Here is a 19,250-nt window from a genome sequence, read left to right on the forward strand (position 1 = left end):
AGCTCATACTAATTCTACAAGTAAGTTGTCTTTAAGGGGATAATGCAATCTAAAAGCCATAAGTCATCTATAGTCTCACAATTAAAATAAAAACCATTGTGTTGGGCAATCCAAGACCATAAGGCATGAGCAATAGGACAAGTGATTAGAGGTCTTCATCTCCACTGAATATATAGACAAGTTGTATCTCTTTGCCAACCTCTATGGACTAAGTTTGTTTTTGTTAGAATTCTATCTTATTGTTTCAACAGCCATAATTTTTTTTTTTCAAAGTGATATGTGCTTTCCAGATTGTAGTAAAATATTTGTTTTCATATCCCCATACTCTAACCATTTGTAAATGAAATTTACAGTAAAGAGGCCATTAGATGTCCATCTCCAAATGATTAAGTATGAACCTAGTTTAAGTTTAAAGGAGATAGAGTGTCTCAAGGATGTCCATTAAGTGAGTAAAATTCCTGTTAATTGTCTATTAAAAGATAATATTAATTGTGAGGTAGAAGAAAATGCATCAGCTACTGTTATATTAGGGTTAATTGCTGCTTGAAACAGGTTGGGGTATATACAGTATAAACTACATTCACCAATCCCCCTGTCAAGTCATAAAGATGTTTCTTGTCCATTGTTGACAATTCTATTAATCCCTAGTTCATAAATATTTCTAAAAGTAAGGTCATCAGATTTTTACTAATCAATAAATAATTTCAGATATTAATTTTAGACAAGAAATAAACATGCTAAATTAATTGAAAGATGTTAGTAGCCGTTTGCAATTTTGGAGGTGATTAGATAAAAGAAGACTTGGATAACATGTGACGTCCGAAAAATAAGTCTGCTCAACTCAATTCTTTAACGGATCCGCATCATAAAATTCTTTAACAGATCCAAAAAATAAGACTGTTACCTAGATGCAGAAAAACGGGGATGATTTTACAAAATGAATAATAGTTTATGCATATAATTATCCACCAAACTTTTGATTAATTTTAAACAATTGTTATCTCTTAATTTCTAGTGTTGATTATTATCAGCAAATATGTCAACACTACTTCAAATGAAAGTTTATTGCTGTAATCTTTTATTTCATATTTAACAGACAAAATAGCACACATATGCAATTACATGTTCAACATGAGTTCATGCACATACATCATGGATGCAAACAAAAGCAAACTAAATATCCCCATTGAGATACCGAAATCAAACCAGAAAACACAAATCAATATACAACCAAACCATATAAACTCATTATCCATAGTATCTTGATCTCCTGGCTCCTTGATAGTCGCCCTTGTTTTTTCGCGGCTTGATCACTTTTGCCGGGCTAAGCTGTAGCTCATAGTACGGCTGGAACTGGTAGTCTCTCTCCTCCACCACTTCTTCTCCGTTCGGATCTACATACTCCCTCCTCACTGTTCCCCTCCTTCCGTACCCCAAATTTCCCTGCTCAACGACAAGCTCATGTTTTTTTTTCCAAAAGAACTTTGACTTGACAATCTGCTCGTTATTGTTTGTGGCATTATAATGGTCTATTTGGCGGCCTTCGTTGTATGCCTTATTTTTGTTTTTCTTTGGTTTGTTCAGGGAAGAGCTCGATGGAATTGGAGTTGGTGGGTAGTAATACCGAGCTGGCTGGACATCGGAAGGACCGTAGGTATAGTCATCATCAGAAGAGGGTTCATTGTAAGAGTTTGTATTGGTGGGGTCTTGATTTTCTTCAGCCTTGTTGCCGGTAATTACGTTGGAGATTACCGCAGCAACAAAGGCCGGGAATGGGTGGTGCTTGGCGAGGATATCTTGCCAGCCCATATCTCTCTCTTTCTGCTATGCTGGGAAAGCTAGGCAGTGCAACGTGGGTATATATATTTGGCTGTGAATATGGGTTTGAGAAATGACAACTTCAACATGACCTGCTTGCTGATGCAATTTGAATCCAAAGTTGGATTAATTAGTACTCTAGTAGTGAGTTTAGGATTTGCATGTATTAACATGTTACATGTCCATAGCCCGGACCCTGACTCGTGACAAATTGTTCATTTCGACCTATCGGGAGTCACTTCTCGGTGCATTGATTCATTTTGGAATAATTCTCTTCTTTTATTGAGTAAAGCTAAGGTGTGATGTGCTCATCAAGAAAGTTTGGTGAACACAACTCTAAAAATATATCAGATTGATTTCAAATATCGAATTCAAACCGTTGAAATCTATATACTTCATGAGTGATGCATGTACACGCACAATTTTGAAAGTTTCAAGTTTATTTGCTATAAGGTTAAGCGGTCAAAGGAATGAACATTTTATAAGTTAATTTATAAGTTGTTTTATATATTTAATTTTTATAATTTATTTGACCGCTTGACCTTGTGGCAAATAAACTCAAAAATTTTAAAATTTTGCGTGTACATGCATCACTCATGAAGTACATGGATTTCAACGGTTTGAATTCGATATTTGAAGTCGATCCGATATACTTTTAGAGTTGTGCTCACCAAACTCTTTTGATGAGCACATCACACCCTAGCTTTACTCTCTTTTATTTATTTTCTTTCGTGTGATTCTTGATAATGCTGGTTTCCTTGCCGTGTAATGCTGAGCTGGATGTTACTGACACCTTATTTTCATAATGTTTCATGGTTGACTACAAGAAGACTTCTAAATGTTAAATAGTAACTAGGTCAAATTAATAGTTAAGCAATTGATCAGGATCACTCTCCAGTCTCCATTCTTAGAAAAATGGAGACCCACATTAATAAACAAAACATATCTCCTATATCAACTTATTTATTTGGCAGCAGTTGAGATTTTTCTCCAGAAGTTGGTTTGATAATAATATATATTACGCATGACATGATGAACTCACCACCAGCACGACTCCTGTTATGTATAAACTGGAGAATTACAGAAGTTTAATGTATCTTTTTATTTCATCTTAGGCAAGCAATTGCTCTCCCCAACAACTTCCTGGGATAAGGAGATGGAAGACCTTTCAATTTGATCAACAAAAATCTTTCACTACACATATTAAACTACAAGTTGCAATTCAGTACTTATATATATAAAATATCAAATCTTGCATTTGAATCTCATGTAGATATTTGCTGAGCGTTAAAAAATCTCTTTTTAGATAAAAACTTGAGCATCGATAATTAATTAAATAAAAATTTAGGTTATTTTAAATTTTGATTTTCTATTCATGGCTGATTAGTGACTAATAGTTGCTACTTTTTTTTTTGATGGTTAGTTGGCAAATGCCAAACTAACAAATATATTTATAAAAGAGTTGATTACATATCTAGCACTATACACGGTATTTTGCCCTGTTTTCCTCCCCCTCACCCTCTTGTCTCATTAACTATTTGTCAAAATTTGCTTGTAACATTATACTATAGGTGCTTCCATGCCCTCTATCCCTGACCCCTCTGCTATCCCTGACCCTCTTTTGTCAAAATGAGCCCTCCCCCTCACCCCTCTGCTTCCATGCTCCAGGCATCCTTAACTATTTGTTCTACCTCCCTGTATTTGAGCCAAAAAAGTTCAAACCTGAATCGACGTCTGGCCGGGTTATTATGGGGTTTGATCTTCAACAGTAGAGGGACATGGTCTGAGGCCGTGGATGGAATAGTTGCTACTTTAAATTCATTTAGTTATATATGAAGTACAAGAAGCAATAAAACAATAAAAAAATATAGTTAGATCATAAATCTTGTTGTAGCAAAACACACAAGTAATAAATCAAAAATAAAAATAAAAAATATCAATGTCAGTTTCTATTTATTATTAAATTATTTATTTACTGATGATGGATTCATCAAAAGTTCAAAACCGGAACTTAACAAATAAATGACGGTTCGAGCAAAGAACTTAATAATTAAAGTCACGCACATGAAGATGATTATGAAGTGTGCAATGCAAAATGAGAAGGCAAGTTTTTTTTTAGATGCAAGTTTTTATATGTGAAAATAAAATAAAAAACACGCTATATGAATATGTTATAATTGAATTTATTTTTTATTTTTTACTTTTTATATGTGTAGGTTTAATTTAGTTTGTCAAAGTTGATTTTTTAATTTTTCAAACTTTTTTGAAGAAGAACTATAAATAATGTTTTGAATACTTGTGTAGTTTTTTTAATATATATGAAAATTATCATCATAAATATGGTTCAAGCAAAAAAAACTCATAATAAAAGTTAGGCATATGATCACAATTATAAATTATGCAGTGAGTTTAATGGTTTAACAGTTTGAGTGCAAAGTCAGGAGCAAATGTAAATATCTTGATCCATATGCTAATATGCTATTCGTAATAAATTTTGATCTAAATAATATCAGCTAAATCTAGAAACTAATAAAAACATAGCTTAGTGAAGGAATTAATTAATATAAATTAAATTAAAATGATTGGAGTGCAAATGTGCAACTCGATCCACGTATCAGTGTGCAAATAAGAAATAATTATCAAATAGTTGCTATTTCAAATGTGCAAAAAGATAACAACACAGAGGGCTTGCCCTAGCTTCAGCGGAAATAATTAAGCAAGATATATGTAAGAAATTTAAGATAAAGATTTAAATCATATTCTTGACTTTCTCCACAAGTCGGAAAAGATAAATATATATAATGCGTACAAGTTTGAGGTCAATATCTAGTTGATAATGTTCATACGTAATAAAAGTTAAGTAAAAGTTTATTTTTATTTGTTTATTTCATTTCCAATTAAGTGAGACCTAATTAAGAGTAATATAAACGAAAGACTAATTTCCCTTTTTTTACTGGTAAGAGGATTCTTTCACTATCACATGATCGATCCGTTAATTTTCATAGGCGTTGATGTGCAAAATATTTAGAAAAACTACGCTTAATTCTAGAAAAATCATTATAAAGGACATCAATGTATATTGTATCATATATAATTCGTTGTTGTCTACAAAGGACTATAATCAAGAGACCAAGTTTCATTTTAGCTCGTTGTGTGAATCCGCACACGTTTCCTACTAACGAAGTAAGCTTAAAGGATATATATCATCATGTGACAAGAAAAAATTATATACAAGAACAATAGAACCACATCTAGCTACTATCATCCTTCTTTAATATATTAATTAGTCTCATTATCATGTTATCTGTAGTGTCGAATTTTTTAAGTTGAACGTCTCAATTAAAGACCGGTTCAGTATAGGTAATTCTCTTTAAATATACTCTCGGCTGTGGATACTGTGATGGCACGAGGATTGACAAAAGTACCAATGATAGTGTTAAATAATTGAGTCAGTAGCTAGATATTTTTAGAAATTTTACCAATCCATCTCACTGTTTGAATTATATCTTGGTATACTTGTTACATCATACTACAAGTTCTCGGTAATTTCAGCATGAGACAACTATATAAAATAGCGACACCAGTAAAAACAGATATCACACTGCATTGCTGTATAATTCATTAATTTGACATAACAAAATTTATCTAATATTATGACCGAGTGAAGGACAAAATCACAAAACGGCATTTCTTCGATATATATATGCTGCCACAGTTCGATATATATATACTAACAATGAGCCACTCTGAAGGACCTACGGGTGGTTCTGGTCACCTGCTTTCATTCCTTAAGATGAAACATATGTCATATGTGCCTGAAATGAGGCCGAGAAAAGAACAAAGGGTCTCCTAATTCTGGCTCATATATTTGTCCAACCACTGTATACATATTTTTACTGCAAGCATTTGTACAGAGACTTTTGCTATTGGACATTTTTATTACTAATTTGGTATGCGCTTGAAGTGAGGCCGAGAAAAAGCTGGAGCCGGGTCGTACCATCCATAGTCGTTTGTTTTTGCCATAAGTATTCTTGCCCGAACAGCATCTTCATCTAGTTCAGCATCTTTTGTATCCTGAAACTAAGCAGACAAAATAAGAAATTCGAAGAATTAACTTTTTATCCTTTTAATAAAGAATGATATTGGCTCGTTATGTTATACCTCTGTCATTGTCTGACCTTCAGGTACTTGATTTATTATATTCCTGTATGTACCTGCAAATGGAAAATATTAAATTATTGGTTGTTTGCATAATATATAGCTTTTCTGAGAAAATCCTTTTGCAATATGAGCTCGCTTCACTTGAATCTTATGAATTACCTAAACTTAAGATTCAATTGTAGCTTGCTCAACACAGTCCCTTCTCTCTTTTTTTTGATGGAAGTTCTCTTTCAAACAGTTGCTTGAGCTTAAATATAGATAAATAATTATGTTTGTAACCACAACACATGCTGAAAAAGAGTAAATATATGGAAAAGTTTGTAACCGCACCTGTTGCGATTGAAGCTGAAAGCAATGAAGCTAAGATGAGAAGGAACAAAGCTGATTTCTTCAATTCCATGAAGTTATTAATTACATTGGAAATGGAACAAGCACTAATTATAAAGGGTTCTCTAATTGTACTGGTTTTGTACTTAGAAGGCATTAGATAAGCCTGCCATGTTTTATAAGGCTAAAGAGAAAGAGGTACTTAGTGCGCCTTTGCAAATTATACTATCATGAAAGAGAAAAGTTAATGGTGAGCACTTTCTCAAAGGCCTCTGACTGTGTACTCAACACTGGTGTTAGTGGAGCTTGAATAATAATGCTTGATAGATGTAACCAATTATTTGTGATAATCCCAAAACAATCAGAAGTTAATAATTACGTCGTCCTTGAAGTTTCATTCAGTTTATATTTTTAATTGAAAATTTTCACAAGACGTACATTGAAACTTTTAGGCGCATTAATGTGCAAATATTGTTATTTGAATTAATTAGCGAGAAGATTCCATTAGCAACGAAGGAAGATGACAATTAATAGAGAATTCTGATACAATAACAAAAACCTGATTTCAAGAACAACAGACATAGCCTACATAAACCATAGATAAGAAGCATCCATATATATGAGTTAATTAACAATGATCGACCAAACGTTGATATATGGCTGCATAAAAATTATTATTTAAGAGCAAAACTAGGGTGTGATGTGCTCATTAAGAGGAATGAGCACACCTCCAAAAAATTATCGGATTGACTTCGAATTATGAATTCAAACTGTTAAAATTCATGTACTTCTTGAGTGATGCATGTACATGCAAAAATTTTAAAATTTCGAATTCATTTAACACATGATCAAGATCAAAACAATGAACATTTTATAATTTATTTTTTAAATTGTTTTGTGTATTTACTTTTCATCATTTTTTTAATCGCTTGATCATGTACTAAATGAATTCGAAACTTTTAAATTTTTGCATGTACATGCATCACTCACAAAATATATGAATTTCAACTGTTTGAATTTGTAGTTCGAAGTCAATCCAATAACGTTTTGAAGATGTGCTCACTAACCCTCCTTGGTGAACACATCACACCCTAATTTTACTCCACCTACATATATATATATATATATATATATATATGAGGAGGGTTCAAATGCCTCCATCATGCCTCCATTTTTAATAACTCAAAATTTAAATCTTAAAATTCAAAATAAAACCGTTGGATATGAACTATATCATTTTAACTATGCACATGTAAAAAATTATGGCATTTCAACTTTGTTTTGATTGTCATCTTGAACTTGTAAAAATGTATACAAATGTGGATAATTTCTAGACGTTGATTTTTCAGCTTATTGATTCATATAAAAACAAAATCAAAATGTGATAATTTTTTATGGACACATAGAGAAAATAACATAGATTACATCTAACGGTTTTATTTTGATATTTAAGTTATTTAAGTTTTTAAAAATGGAGGCATGATGGAGACACAAAAAATGGAGGCATTTGAATCCTCCTCTATATATATCCGGTTTTCAAAACCCAGAAATAAATAAGACAGCCAATTAATCCTATCTATCCCTGGTTCAATATGGCTCTGCCACCTGTTGTATGGCACTTAGGATCAAGTGTATACTGCCAAAAAGATTAGAACGTGTCAGGGCACTGATCAGATTCATTCAAAGTGTCAAATTCTTTTTGGCATGCACTGTTTACATGATTACATTAAGAATTTTGATCTGTCAGGACAAGACTGTCTATAAAGCTATGCGACATGTTTTTTTCTATAGGAAAATAAATTAAGGGATAAAAGGAGCTTTTTGGAACCTTAGTGCTCCAACTTGTACTGATGAAAAAGACATTGTACCAGAATTAATATAGCACGCAACTACAAGACAATTTCAGTGGTGTTTAAATAAAGTGTAGCAATTACAAAGTTAATTATGCGCCGATCTACATATAAATCTCCATAAAAATCCTATAGCACTATGCATGTGTATAGAAATTGATTCAACTTTGGCAACCAAAAGCCTTGAAAAAAGGCACGTCCTCTTTTGGACCACCTCTAAATGATGTTCCTTTGTTCAGGTTTAGTAACTGTTAAACAGGGACCAGTTAGATATGGAAACATCGGCAGCGGCATTATGAGAACAAATTTGATGAAGTTATTGCAGAATTGGTTAAGCTAAATTAACAAAATTAATTACTGCAGGTGTAGTAAGTAGAAAACTTGAAGAGTTAGTATATTTTTCTTTTTCTTATTTCTGAACTTATTTGTCAATCTCCTTAATTTGAAGGTAATTTCTTCTCTTTGAACCTGTGTTTCAGTGTTATTAGCAGTTTACCCTTTTGCTTAATTGATCATTTTACCCATTAAAGACACTAAAGCAATTCAAAATGGAAGTATTTCAACCAGATTTTTTCTGAATTTCATCCGACAAAAAATTAAATAAAAAAGAAACAAGAAACTTGGGATTGAATTTTTAATCATAATTCGGTACGATTATTTACAAAAACAAGCAGGGTAAAAGATATAGATTAAATTCATGCAACAGCGAGCTTGTACTCATTATTTGACTTACGAATTTGTATAAAAATTAGTAGCATCTTGTTGGGAAATAGAAATTAGGCCTCAGAAAACCATCAATGACCATTTAGGAAGGAAATTAATTAGCATCATGAATTTAGCTCTTAGGCTTAATTAATTTAGCGCCTAGAATAATTTTATGAGATTAGGCAAATATAGAATAGAATATTGAATGAGTGAGTCTATGGTACTATGCATAGCACGATTTGGTCCGTAATATGAATTAATGTTTTTGTTTTCAAAATCCTAATGATTGATCCGAACCATGCAACATAATTTTCATATGAATATGTACTTGCGGACCGAGTTTTATGTTTTTTAGAATTTTATTTACTATTTTTTAAGATTGGTAGAATATCAATGTTTTTGGATGGTTAGAATTTTCAGATCAAATGATTTTCTACTTATCTTAAAAAATAGTAAATTTTTTTAAAAAAATATAAAATTTGGTTTGCAAGTACATATTCATAAATATATGGGGATCATGTTGAACGGTTTGGATCGACCGTTGGAATTTTAAAAACGAAAATATTGATCTGTATTACGGACCAACCTGTGATATGCATACTACCATAGACTCACTCTTTTAGGAAAATGACCAACGGACACTCTGAGTCTATAAAACCTTGAGAATACTGTAAGATCAACACATCTGATACCCATCAAAATACCGCTACACTACAGTAATAATTAACAATGTCTATTTCAGGAGCAATATCCTTGTTGTTATTTAGCCTGATATCTTCAATATTTTTTCATTAAAAGAAACCGAGAAAGGAAACGATTAAAACCCAAGGTATTTACTAGTCAAAATTTTGGGCCCATTTCCTTGGGCCTCAATTCAACAAGTCACGACCAACAGCTAAATTTTGTCTAAGAACAAAGTGTTTACAATATTTGACAAATATCACATGTTCTTTTCGGCTTTTCCTCTCTTCTTTTCTTCCCATTTATATAAGAATAAGGGTTTGTAACTTTGTTTAGATATTTAAAATTCTAATGTCAATGAGGGAGAACATGAGATATAGGACCAACGTGCATGCTCCAATTGTAGGCATGGAGATGGAGGTCATATTTACAAACTTATGATGGTAGGTACATAATATTTTAATATCGTGCACATAATTCCATGACATTAACTCTGTTTGGTAACTAATTATTCATTGTGGAACTCCAAATTCTTTTAGCTTTTTTTTTTTCATGGGAATTTTTTGATATTTATTTCACACCACTCATTGAACTTTTTAATAACCACAGACAGTCCCGGATTCCAGAAGCGCCTCTATTGTCATGACTAACTGGAGAGGATCCAATGAAAAGAAGAGATGCACCACATGTTTTTTTCACGGAGGGAGATTTTCATTGTGTTTTATTTTTGTCTTACAAAATTTAAAACATAACTGGTTTTGTCATGTCCAGATTTATTATCTACCGATTTATTTCTTTTCTTGATGGATTAAAATTTTACTTTTCAAGTTTGGATTGACCTGTTTTACAATATTTAGGCCCAAACATTTCACATTTAAAATTGCTGATATAGCAACTCTTAATGCATTCTATGGTTATCGTTCATTTTCATAATCTTTATCATTTATAAAATGTAAGATAGCAACTGTTTAGTATTTTGTCAGATTAAAGTTAAACCTGTAAAATTAATGAGTAAAGCATACAAAATCAACATGATAAGGCTTATTGATAAGTCCAGCTAGTATGACATCAGTGTCATATGACACCAACTACAAAATTAATTAAATAGAGTTTAAATGATTAATCCAAACTGTTTAAACCGATTTACTTTATGAGTAATGCGTTTACATGCAAAAAAAAATATATTTTCTAGTTATTTTAGTATCAAATTAAGAGGTAAAAAATGTTGAAAATAAATGCATTAAAATTAACTTAAAAACTTACACATTTGACCACTTGACTTGATACTAAATAAATTCAAAAAATTATAAATATTGCATGTAAACACAACTAATAAAATAAATTGGTTTTAACGGTTTGGATTCTTCGTTTGAAGTCGATTTTTGATAAATTTTGAAGTTAATGTTATATAGGCAGAAATATTGTACGACTTTTGCGTTAATTAGCACAGAACTTCTCTGGAGATAACTGTTTTATCGCTCCAAGTTGAGCCCCAATTGTTGCATCTGGGACGACATTAACATGATTCATTAGCCCCTTGTGTCTAACCAAAAATTGCACACACTCTCTTCGGATTCGGATTATTGAAAAACAAATTATCCATATCCATATGCAAAATAATATAAAAAGTTCAAGTGGTACTGAAGAATAAATAGTTTATGCATAGTCAGCATATTTGACTTTCAACTACCAAATTATACAGGCGCTAACATGGATTGACCCCGGCCTAAGGGCCTTTTTCCGCAAAAAAAAAAAAAAAAAAAAACATGGATTGACCCAAGTGGGTAGGAACAAAAGGGTAAATATATTAACAAATGAGATTTTACTTCATACAGAGCACGAGTCATATGCAACGCTGTTTTTAACTCTATTGTCCGTGTGCTGCATGAAATAAAAACTTTGCTGTCAATATATTGACACGTAATAAAAGAGGCCCTCCGCCCCTCCCCATAACTGTGCCGGTGGTTGCAGTCCAAAACAGACTCGCAAAAGGAAAAAACCAAAGAAGCAAAGCAAGTAGAGAGAGAGAGAGAGAGAAGGGAAAAAAGAAAAGTCAGTGGGGATCTTTTTTAATCATGTCGGCCTCTCTGTCTCTGATCCAAGCCCCATCGCGCCTCTCACGTTGTTTTTTAAAATCAGCAGCTCGTCGATACACAGTGCCTAATTATTGCATATTTGCTACTCCCTTAGCTTCTTCTTCTTCTTCGTCTTCTTCTTCGCGTTGGTTTGTTCGCCCATTGGTGCCTTCATCCAGACCTTTCACCAGTTCAACGGCTGCGATGGCGAAAGCCGATTCGGCGGTTGTTGACTCGGATGCCTCCATGGACGCGGTCCAGAAGCGGCTTATGTTTGAGGATGAGTGAGCCCCTCGTTCTTTCTTTTCAATCTCTCGTCTTCGTTTTGTAAATTTAATCCATTTTGCGTTCTGATGTTTAATTGGCTGATAAGAGATTTATTCAAGGTGTTTGCTGGAATTCCTGGGTGATTTTTGGTATTCTAATTATCTGATCCAAAGAGAAATGAAATGGGAAGATAAATTATAGTTATGCAATAATTGATTGGGTACTGGGATTTCCCTTCTTTGGGGTAATTTAAGCTGGCTATCTGGCTATTTTAGGTTAAGGTGTGGAATAATTAGTGTGATAAGATTTGTAATTTTTATCAGTTAGGTAAAATGGACAGAAAAGAAGAAAATATATTTTGTATATTGACTAAGCAAAACTTTTGGTCGCACGAAAATATGATCCTTAAAGAGTTGTACAAAAGAAATACATTGATCAAGAGTATCTTGAGTTAGGTCTTCGAGTAATTTATGTTCTTATCACGGTTAACTTATGATTAGGTTTAAACCATATTTTAAGAATGATAGCAATTGTGGGGACCTGATGTTAATTAAATTTTATATCATGCAGGTGTATTTTGGTGGATGAGCATGACAATGTTGTGGGACATGAATCAAAGTATAATTGTAAGAATTGGAAAATATCTTTACATTTGTCACATCATGTAGATGCTTGTTTGGATATTGTCTTGAGAATATTTTTCTTTGAAATCTGCAAAAGCTAAAACTCAAAAAAAAAAAAAAAAACTCTCTTTTATGTAAACTTTTTGTCTATTCATTTTTTGATGTATTAGGTCATCTAATGGAAAAGATTGAGAAGGAGAACCTTCTTCATAGGGCTTTCAGTGTTTTTCTCTTCAACTCAAAATATGAACTGCTGCTTCAGGTAATGTATAAAATTTCAGTCTGTTTTTGTGAAGAATATTTGCAAAAGCATAATGTGTTGTTGCGAAATTGTAGAAAGTTCAGTTGTTTCCATGATGAAAATGTTTCACATTGTTGTCATAACCGTGCAACGCATGTATTTAAGTAAAGACCAATAGGAGACCTTTACTTTGATGTTACTTTTGCTTAAATACCTTTTTTCTGAGACATCCTACCCTTTTTCAAAATATCCTTAATTTATGCTATAATTTCTTGAAATCTCTGTGTCATTTTGACAGCAAAGGTCGGCAACAAAGGTAACTTTTCCTCTTGTCTGGACAAACACTTGCTGTAGCCATCCTCTTTACCGGGAATCTGAGCTCATAGAGGAGAATTACCTTGGTAATTTCTTAACAGTAAAAGATGCTTCATATATATCCTTCCATACAAGTACCATGTGAACAAATTAATTTCTATTTTTTTTCTTTACAGGTGTGAGGAATGCTGCACAGAGGAAGCTATTTGATGAGCTTGGCATACCAGCAGAAGAATTACCAGTTGACGAATTTACCCCTCTTGGACGTATACTTTACAAGGCACCCTCTGATGGAAAATGGGGCGAGCATGAGCGTACGTTTTTATATTAAAATGCTAGTAGTGAATTGGGTTTTTACCAAAATGACCCTACATTTCTTTACCTTATGCCCAAATGAATTTTTAACATCCAACAGCTTCAGGTTACTTGCTGATCTCAGTGAACCATTAGGCTTATATACTGGAAATGGTATATTCAGCTTGAACCATTACTTGCTGATGAAAGTGAACCATTAGGAGCTCTCTCTTAGAAGAATCAAGCAAACAGGGAACTGATTGTTAGGTGCTAATTAGCAAGTTATGGAGAGAGAAGGCAATCCATTTTGGTCATTTTCTGGCATGGTTCTATGTTTCTCTAGTTTGTACAAAGAAGGCAATCCACTGCCCTTTGAATTTGCTAATTTTTCTTTTAATTACAGTTGATTACCTGCTTTTCATTGTACGTGATGTGAACCTACACCCAAACCCTGATGAGGTGGCAGATGTGAAGTACGTAAATAGGGAGCAGATAAAGGAGTTGCTAAAGAAAGCTGATGCAGGAGAAGTTAAACTCTCTCCTTGGTTCAGACTGGTCGTAGACAATTTCCTCATGGAATGGTGGGACCACGTGGAGAAGGGCACACTTTTTGAGGCATCTGATATGAAAACCATCCATAAACTGTGATATAGCAGTTACATTATCTCTGTGCCTTAGACAGTGTTTAAGTTGAATAATTGCACTCGCTTGATATCTTAATATTAGAAATAAATGGTATCATTGTTATCCAAAAAAAAGTAGAAAGAAGGAAATGATGTTAATTATTAGGCTATGTTGGATGGTTAGATAGCTTAAGATGTGAAATTTTGCATAAAGTTTTCACAATTTGTTCCTAGTTTTTAACAAAAACAAAAGATCACCTTTATGTTCTTGCATGGAGTAGGTGAATTACTACTACACGACCCTTTTTTTGCAAGTATTACATTTAATTATGATTGACATTTTATTTAGTTCGTAAGCTTGCAGCATTATAAATTGCTTAAAGGGGTTAGATTGGAATCTCAAGATACTTTGTTAATCAAGTTCTTGTAATTAGAACTCCAGGCTATGATATTAGGAGAAAGTTGTGTTGTTACCAAAATGAATTATAACATATTTACAATAACATTTCCACAACGGAATTTTGTATTTCCCCTTCTCATGATTGTTTTTTTGTGTTGGAATGATTGTAACACGTTCAACGGTCCATGGCGAATAGTAGTAACAAGGAACAACGGTCCGCGGCCTCTTTATCTCATATGAGTTCGGATCTCTGGATACAACTGACAATAAATTTTGAGTTTGAATACGGACTGTCAGGCCAATCTGAGGTGGAATGTAGATGTCAAATATAAAGGACGGTTTAGATTTAAATTCAAATTTAAATTACCTCAGGTGATCGGACAGTTTGCAACTTTGCATAGAGGATTTGAAGTTTTCATATATTACCTAGAGATAGTTCAAATACCTCCTCTTTCGATCTCTACTATAGCTCAATTTTAAAACTTTAATAACTTCAATTAAAATTTAAACATCAAATAAAACCATTAGATATGAGCTAATATCATTTTTGGTTTATAAAAATGCACTGATGTGGATAATTTCTTAATATTGCTTTTCAATTAAATTGATATATATAAAACAAAATTAAAAAATAATAAGTTTTTTATAAGTACGTCAAAAAATTATTAATTACATCTAATAATTTTATTTTTATATATAATTTAAAAGAAATTATTAGAACATTAAAAAAAATCAAGTATAACGGAGACTCAAAATATAAAAATAATTGAACCCTCTATTATATAAATCCAAAAATATTTTTGATATGAGTTCTCCTCCGAAACATAATTATTTTTAAATGAAATGAAATGTAAACATCAAAATTTTAAATATCTTAAAAATATATATTTCATCTCAATTTCGAACTACCCCTTCATTATACGAAACTAAGTCCCGTATTACAACTTGGGCTAATAACTGTGTTTTTTAGTAAATATTGAGAATCAAGTTATTCAACTATTTAATATTTATAAAAAAAATTATTCAGATAAACATACAATCTCTTACACAAAAAATATTTATTTTTGTTATTAGATCAAAAATTATTTCTATAAACTAATAAGTGTGTTAGAAACAATTTTCTGATAACTCACAATCTAATAATAATTCGGTCTGTCGAAATTTTTCATATGTTTTGGCTTTTACAAGCGTGTCATTCTTACATTCAGATCCAGTGCAATACCTGACTGAGTAAAATTATATCTGAGTCGTCAGTTTTAAGTTGACACGAATCTCCAAACCGACCCTTATATCTACATAGCCACCGAATTTCAATCGGTCGGCTGGGAGCTCATTGGAGCTAATCTCTCAACTGAAGTCGCCATTTGTTTCTTTCTTTTCCCAGTTTCCACCGTGGTCAAATACAACCAAACGACTCAAAACCTCTCTTATCGCTTCGTACATCGCCTTGAAAACCAGCATTAGGTAGGGATAGAACGAGAGATAACTCGACAATATCTCCACATGGCGACTTTCACTGGCGTCGTGTCCCGCTCTTCTCTCCTCCCTATCTCTGTGAAACCTTCTACAAGTAGGTCGGGTCATCGCCGGGCGTCGGTGGTGGTTAGAAACGCGGTTTCAGTTGAGAAAACAGCCAAGTCTCTGAAGCTAGATAAGTCTGAAGAAATCTTCACTGCGGCTAAGGTACCCAATTGATTCACTCTTCTTTTTTGCTAATTGATTGTCATTATTGTCTCTGTTGTGTTGAAATTGGATTTATTCTAGGAAGACCTCGTTTGTAACTCTGGAACCTGTAATACTCCTTAATTGCTCAAGCTGTCAAGCATTTAAGACATTGTGAAACTTTCTGTAGAAATTTAGATAATTTATTGGGATTCTAAATCACACAGAGATCAACTGGTTGATGGTGTTTGCTGATATATTTGAGATGGGTCAGGAATCAAAGTTTCGAGTGATCTGAAATCTGACAAAGCAGAGAAAAGAAACAAGAAAAAGTTTAGACCACTACAGGTTCAACACAGATTGATAGTTCAACAATATATAGAGTATAATTAGAGCTAGTTCATACAGTACATTATAATCAATCGAAATAATGTTGTAATTTAAATAGTAGGACCTGTGTTCTTGTAAATAACCTTTTTTATAATCAATCGAAATGTCAGATCTTTTCTGACCTTCAAAAAAAAATACAGTACATTATAGTATAGTATAGATTGAGATTCCCTCACCAAATCACATATTTTATATGATTTCCATGGAATTTACTCCAACTGAACCCGTTCAATCCCACTTTAGCTCTTTAAGCGTTGTCATGGCAGAACTGGAGAACTATCAGTAGCTTAGTCTAAGCATCCAGTGTGTATTCCCCAAGAGTATGAAATATGTTCTTTTCTCAAGAGCTTGCACTAACTGGTTCATGTATTTAGGAATTAATGCCAGGAGGGGTGAATTCGCCGGTCAGAGCGTTCAGGTCGGTTGGGGGACAGCCCATTGTGTTTGATTCGGTGAAGGGGTCTCGCATGTGGGATGTTGATGGCAATGAATATGTTGATTATGTTGGGTCGTGGGGGCCCGCTATTATTGGCCATGCAGATGACAAGGTAAATACATTTTTTTCCTTGCTGTAATTTCTTCTGTCAATTTTGGGATGAGACATTTTACTTGTGGAAGGGACCTTCATCTAGTAATGAGGATTGTTGTGTAACTTGTGTTGACTAGTCTATCTTGGTACTTGTCTGTAAATACCGGTATGTTCTGGTTGGCTCAATAGTATGTTCTATCACTCATATGGTTGTTTGAGAAAAACATGCATATACAAAAGTTTCAGTGAACGATATTTGAAATCCTTGATTATTGTTACAACACCTTATTTACAGGTGAATGAAGCACTAATTGAAACCCTAAAAAAAGGCACAAGCTTTGGCGCACCTTGCTTCCTCGAAAATGTACTTGCGGAGGCAGTAATTGCTGCTGTTCCAAGTGTCGAAATGGTACGCTTTGTCAACTCAGGTACTGAGGCGTGCATGGGTGCCTTACGCCTGGCCCGTGCCTTTACTGGCCGTGAGAAAATCATCAAATTCGAAGGTTGTTACCATGGACATGCTGACCCATTTTTGGTGAAGGCCGGTAGTGGAGTCGCAACCTTAGGCCTGCCCGATTCTCCAGGTGTGCCCAAAGGTGCCACTTCTGAAACTCTAACTGCACCTTACAATGACATTGATGCCATCAAGTTGTTATTTGAGTCTAACAAGGGAGAAATTGCTGCGGTAATACTTGAACCAGTAGTTGGTAATTCTGGGTTTATCACACCCAACCCTGGTTTCTTGAACGCATTAAGGGAGATAACTAAAGAGAATGGTACACTTTTGATTTTTGATGAGGTCATGACTGGATTCCGTTTAGCGTACGGTGGGGCCCAAGAGTACTTCAACATTACACCAGATTTGACTACCATGGGTAAAGTTGTCGGTGGTGGCTTACCAGTTGGCGCATATGGTGGTAGGAGAGAGATAATGGAGATGGTGGCACCTGCAGGGCCCATGTACCAGGCCGGTACACTAAGCGGCAACCCATTAGCCATGACAGCTGGTATACACACTCTGAAAAAATTGACCGAGCCGGGTTGTTATGAGTACTTGGATAACATAACAGGGCAGCTTATTAATGGGATATTGGATGCGGGGAAACGGGCTGGACACGAGATGTGTGGGGGCCACATTAGGGGCATGTTTGGGTTTTTCTTTACATCAGGTCCAGTAAACAATTTTGAGGAGGCTAAGAAGAGTGATACTGGTAAATTTGCAAGGTTTCATCGGGGAATGTTGGAGGAAGGAGTCTATCTTGCGCCGTCTCAATTTGAGGCAGGGTTTACTAGCTTGGCACACACTTCAAAGGATATTGAATTTACAGTTGAGGCAGCTGAGAGAGTACTCAAGAGGATATGAGGTCATGATTTTGGGGGTTTATGATTTAGATGCTAGTGTTTTTGTTGCTGCTTGTCTTTTTGGCGTAGAGATTGTATGCTTGAGTTTTTGCTGGTTTCCCATATTTAGGAGAATTATTATTGTGCTTGTTGTAACTTCAAAATAAATATGCTCTTTTGTAATTGGTTTCACTTTATATAATCTCTTTTGGTGAGGTTCAATTGCCCAAATATGTCACAAATACTTTGTAGGAAATCGGGGACAGTTTTAAGATAAATGCAGCAAGAGTTGTTCCCAATTGCGAAAGCTTAGACCAGAATGAATCACAATTTTTTTGATATATATATTTTTATAATTAAGTTAATCAAGAGATTATAAAATACTGCACGTCTTTTTGGTAGGATGCTTGAGTTCAAAGGCAGATCGTGCAGTGTCTCCAGTCTCTTTTTTAATGATGTGTAGTCTAAATTAGTATTCTTTGCGTTCATGCTGGTAAAGGTAATATCAGCAACTTGTTATGTAAAAGATGAAGCATGGTAAAGTTCTCTTTCACTGCCACTACCAACAGTAATTGGTTCAGTTTTTGATCTTTTAAGCTCCAGTATATAAAGCCTAGGTTGTGGTAAATTTTTATTATTCAAATGTTTTCTCAAAGTACTGAGATAGGTCAGCCTGACAGTGCAACTCATTTTCAAATCCCTGAAATAAAGTTCAGTCAATTGAACCTTTGATCATTCAAAGATTTGTGGTTCAATTTTGTCCAAAAATTAATAAAAGAATGATTCAGTCAGACCGTGATTTTTCAAGCTTTTTTTTTAAGCAAAATATATAGATTTTAATACTTCTTAATTTTAACAAAAGAAATCTATGTAATAGCTACTTTGTAAAACATTGGATCAATGCAATCGCTTACGGACTTTAAACCAAAAAAAAAAAAAAAAATAAGG

At 33.7% G+C, this 19,250-nt stretch overlaps 3 protein-coding genes and 1 long non-coding RNA gene across 5 annotated transcripts; 2 read left to right on the top strand and 2 right to left on the bottom strand.

Moving 5' to 3' along the window:
• Nucleotides 1–1,061: 1,061 nt before the first annotated feature.
• Nucleotides 1,062–2,588, bottom strand: LOC144554241 (uncharacterized). The gene is made up of 2 exons (XR_013511587.1): nucleotides 2,528–2,588; nucleotides 1,062–2,094 (listed from the first exon to the last, which is right to left on the bottom strand). It is a non-coding gene; the product is annotated as an uncharacterized LOC144554241 (long non-coding RNA).
• Nucleotides 2,589–5,404: 2,816 nt separating this feature from the next.
• LOC144554247 (uncharacterized) lies at nucleotides 5,405–6,518 on the bottom strand. Of its 2 annotated transcripts, none has more exons than XM_078302578.1 (3): nucleotides 6,310–6,518; nucleotides 5,980–6,032; nucleotides 5,405–5,892 (listed from the first exon to the last, which is right to left on the bottom strand). In XM_078302578.1, the coding sequence occupies exons 1-3, from the start codon at nucleotides 6,461–6,463 to the stop codon at nucleotides 5,761–5,763; spliced, it is 339 nt and encodes a 112-aa protein (XP_078158704.1). In that variant the 5' UTR covers nucleotides 6,464–6,518; the 3' UTR covers nucleotides 5,405–5,760. The 2 variants fall into 2 exon arrangements, with proteins under 2 accessions (XP_078158704.1, XP_078158696.1); XM_078302570.1 differs by having other exon boundaries at nucleotides 5,405–5,898; nucleotides 6,310–6,487.
• Nucleotides 6,519–11,501: 4,983 nt separating this feature from the next.
• Nucleotides 11,502–14,232, top strand: LOC144554287 (isopentenyl-diphosphate Delta-isomerase I-like). The gene is made up of 6 exons (XM_078302618.1): nucleotides 11,502–11,901; nucleotides 12,455–12,510; nucleotides 12,678–12,769; nucleotides 13,047–13,149; nucleotides 13,240–13,377; nucleotides 13,761–14,232. The coding sequence occupies exons 1-6, from the start codon at nucleotides 11,618–11,620 to the stop codon at nucleotides 14,003–14,005; spliced, it is 918 nt and encodes a 305-aa protein (XP_078158744.1). The 5' UTR covers nucleotides 11,502–11,617; the 3' UTR covers nucleotides 14,006–14,232.
• Nucleotides 14,233–15,744: 1,512 nt separating this feature from the next.
• Nucleotides 15,745–18,524, top strand: LOC144554300 (glutamate-1-semialdehyde 2,1-aminomutase, chloroplastic-like). Its single transcript, XM_078302625.1, has 3 exons — nucleotides 15,745–16,063; nucleotides 16,807–16,980; nucleotides 17,257–18,524. The coding sequence occupies exons 1-3, from the start codon at nucleotides 15,884–15,886 to the stop codon at nucleotides 18,322–18,324; spliced, it is 1,422 nt and encodes a 473-aa protein (XP_078158751.1). The 5' UTR covers nucleotides 15,745–15,883; the 3' UTR covers nucleotides 18,325–18,524.
• Nucleotides 18,525–19,250: the final 726 nt, after the last annotated feature.

This window comes from Carex rostrata, chromosome 1, assembly GCF_964058835.1.
Source record: "Carex rostrata chromosome 1, lpCarRost1.2, whole genome shotgun sequence".
Lineage (NCBI taxonomy): Eukaryota > Viridiplantae > Streptophyta > Magnoliopsida > Poales > Cyperaceae > Carex > Carex rostrata.

What these genes read in the sequence shown, in the direction of transcription:
- LOC144554247 (XM_078302570.1), bottom strand. Translation starts at nt 6,463, where the DNA reads ATGCCTTCTAAGTACAAAACCAGTACAATTAGAGAACCCTTTATAATT. An exon ending in TTCAGCTTCAATCGCAACAG is followed by an intron (nt 6,033 to 6,309) that starts GTGCGGTTACAA and finishes TTCCATTTGCAG; the next exon opens with GTACATACAGGAATATAATA. An exon ending in AAGGTCAGACAATGACAGAG is followed by an intron (nt 5,899 to 5,979) that starts GTATAACATAAC and finishes TTGTCTGCTTAG; the next exon opens with TTTCAGGATACAAAAGATGC.
- LOC144554287 (XM_078302618.1), top strand. Translation starts at nt 11,618, where the DNA reads ATGTCGGCCTCTCTGTCTCTGATCCAAGCCCCATCGCGCCTCTCACGT. An exon ending in CGGCTTATGTTTGAGGATGA is followed by an intron (nt 11,902 to 12,454) that starts GTGAGCCCCTCG and finishes TATATCATGCAG; the next exon opens with GTGTATTTTGGTGGATGAGC. An exon ending in ACATGAATCAAAGTATAATT is followed by an intron (nt 12,511 to 12,677) that starts GTAAGAATTGGA and finishes TTGATGTATTAG; the next exon opens with GTCATCTAATGGAAAAGATT.
- LOC144554300 (XM_078302625.1), top strand. Translation starts at nt 15,884, where the DNA reads ATGGCGACTTTCACTGGCGTCGTGTCCCGCTCTTCTCTCCTCCCTATC. An exon ending in AAATCTTCACTGCGGCTAAG is followed by an intron (nt 16,064 to 16,806) that starts GTACCCAATTGA and finishes TCATGTATTTAG; the next exon opens with GAATTAATGCCAGGAGGGGT. An exon ending in TTGGCCATGCAGATGACAAG is followed by an intron (nt 16,981 to 17,256) that starts GTAAATACATTT and finishes CCTTATTTACAG; the next exon opens with GTGAATGAAGCACTAATTGA.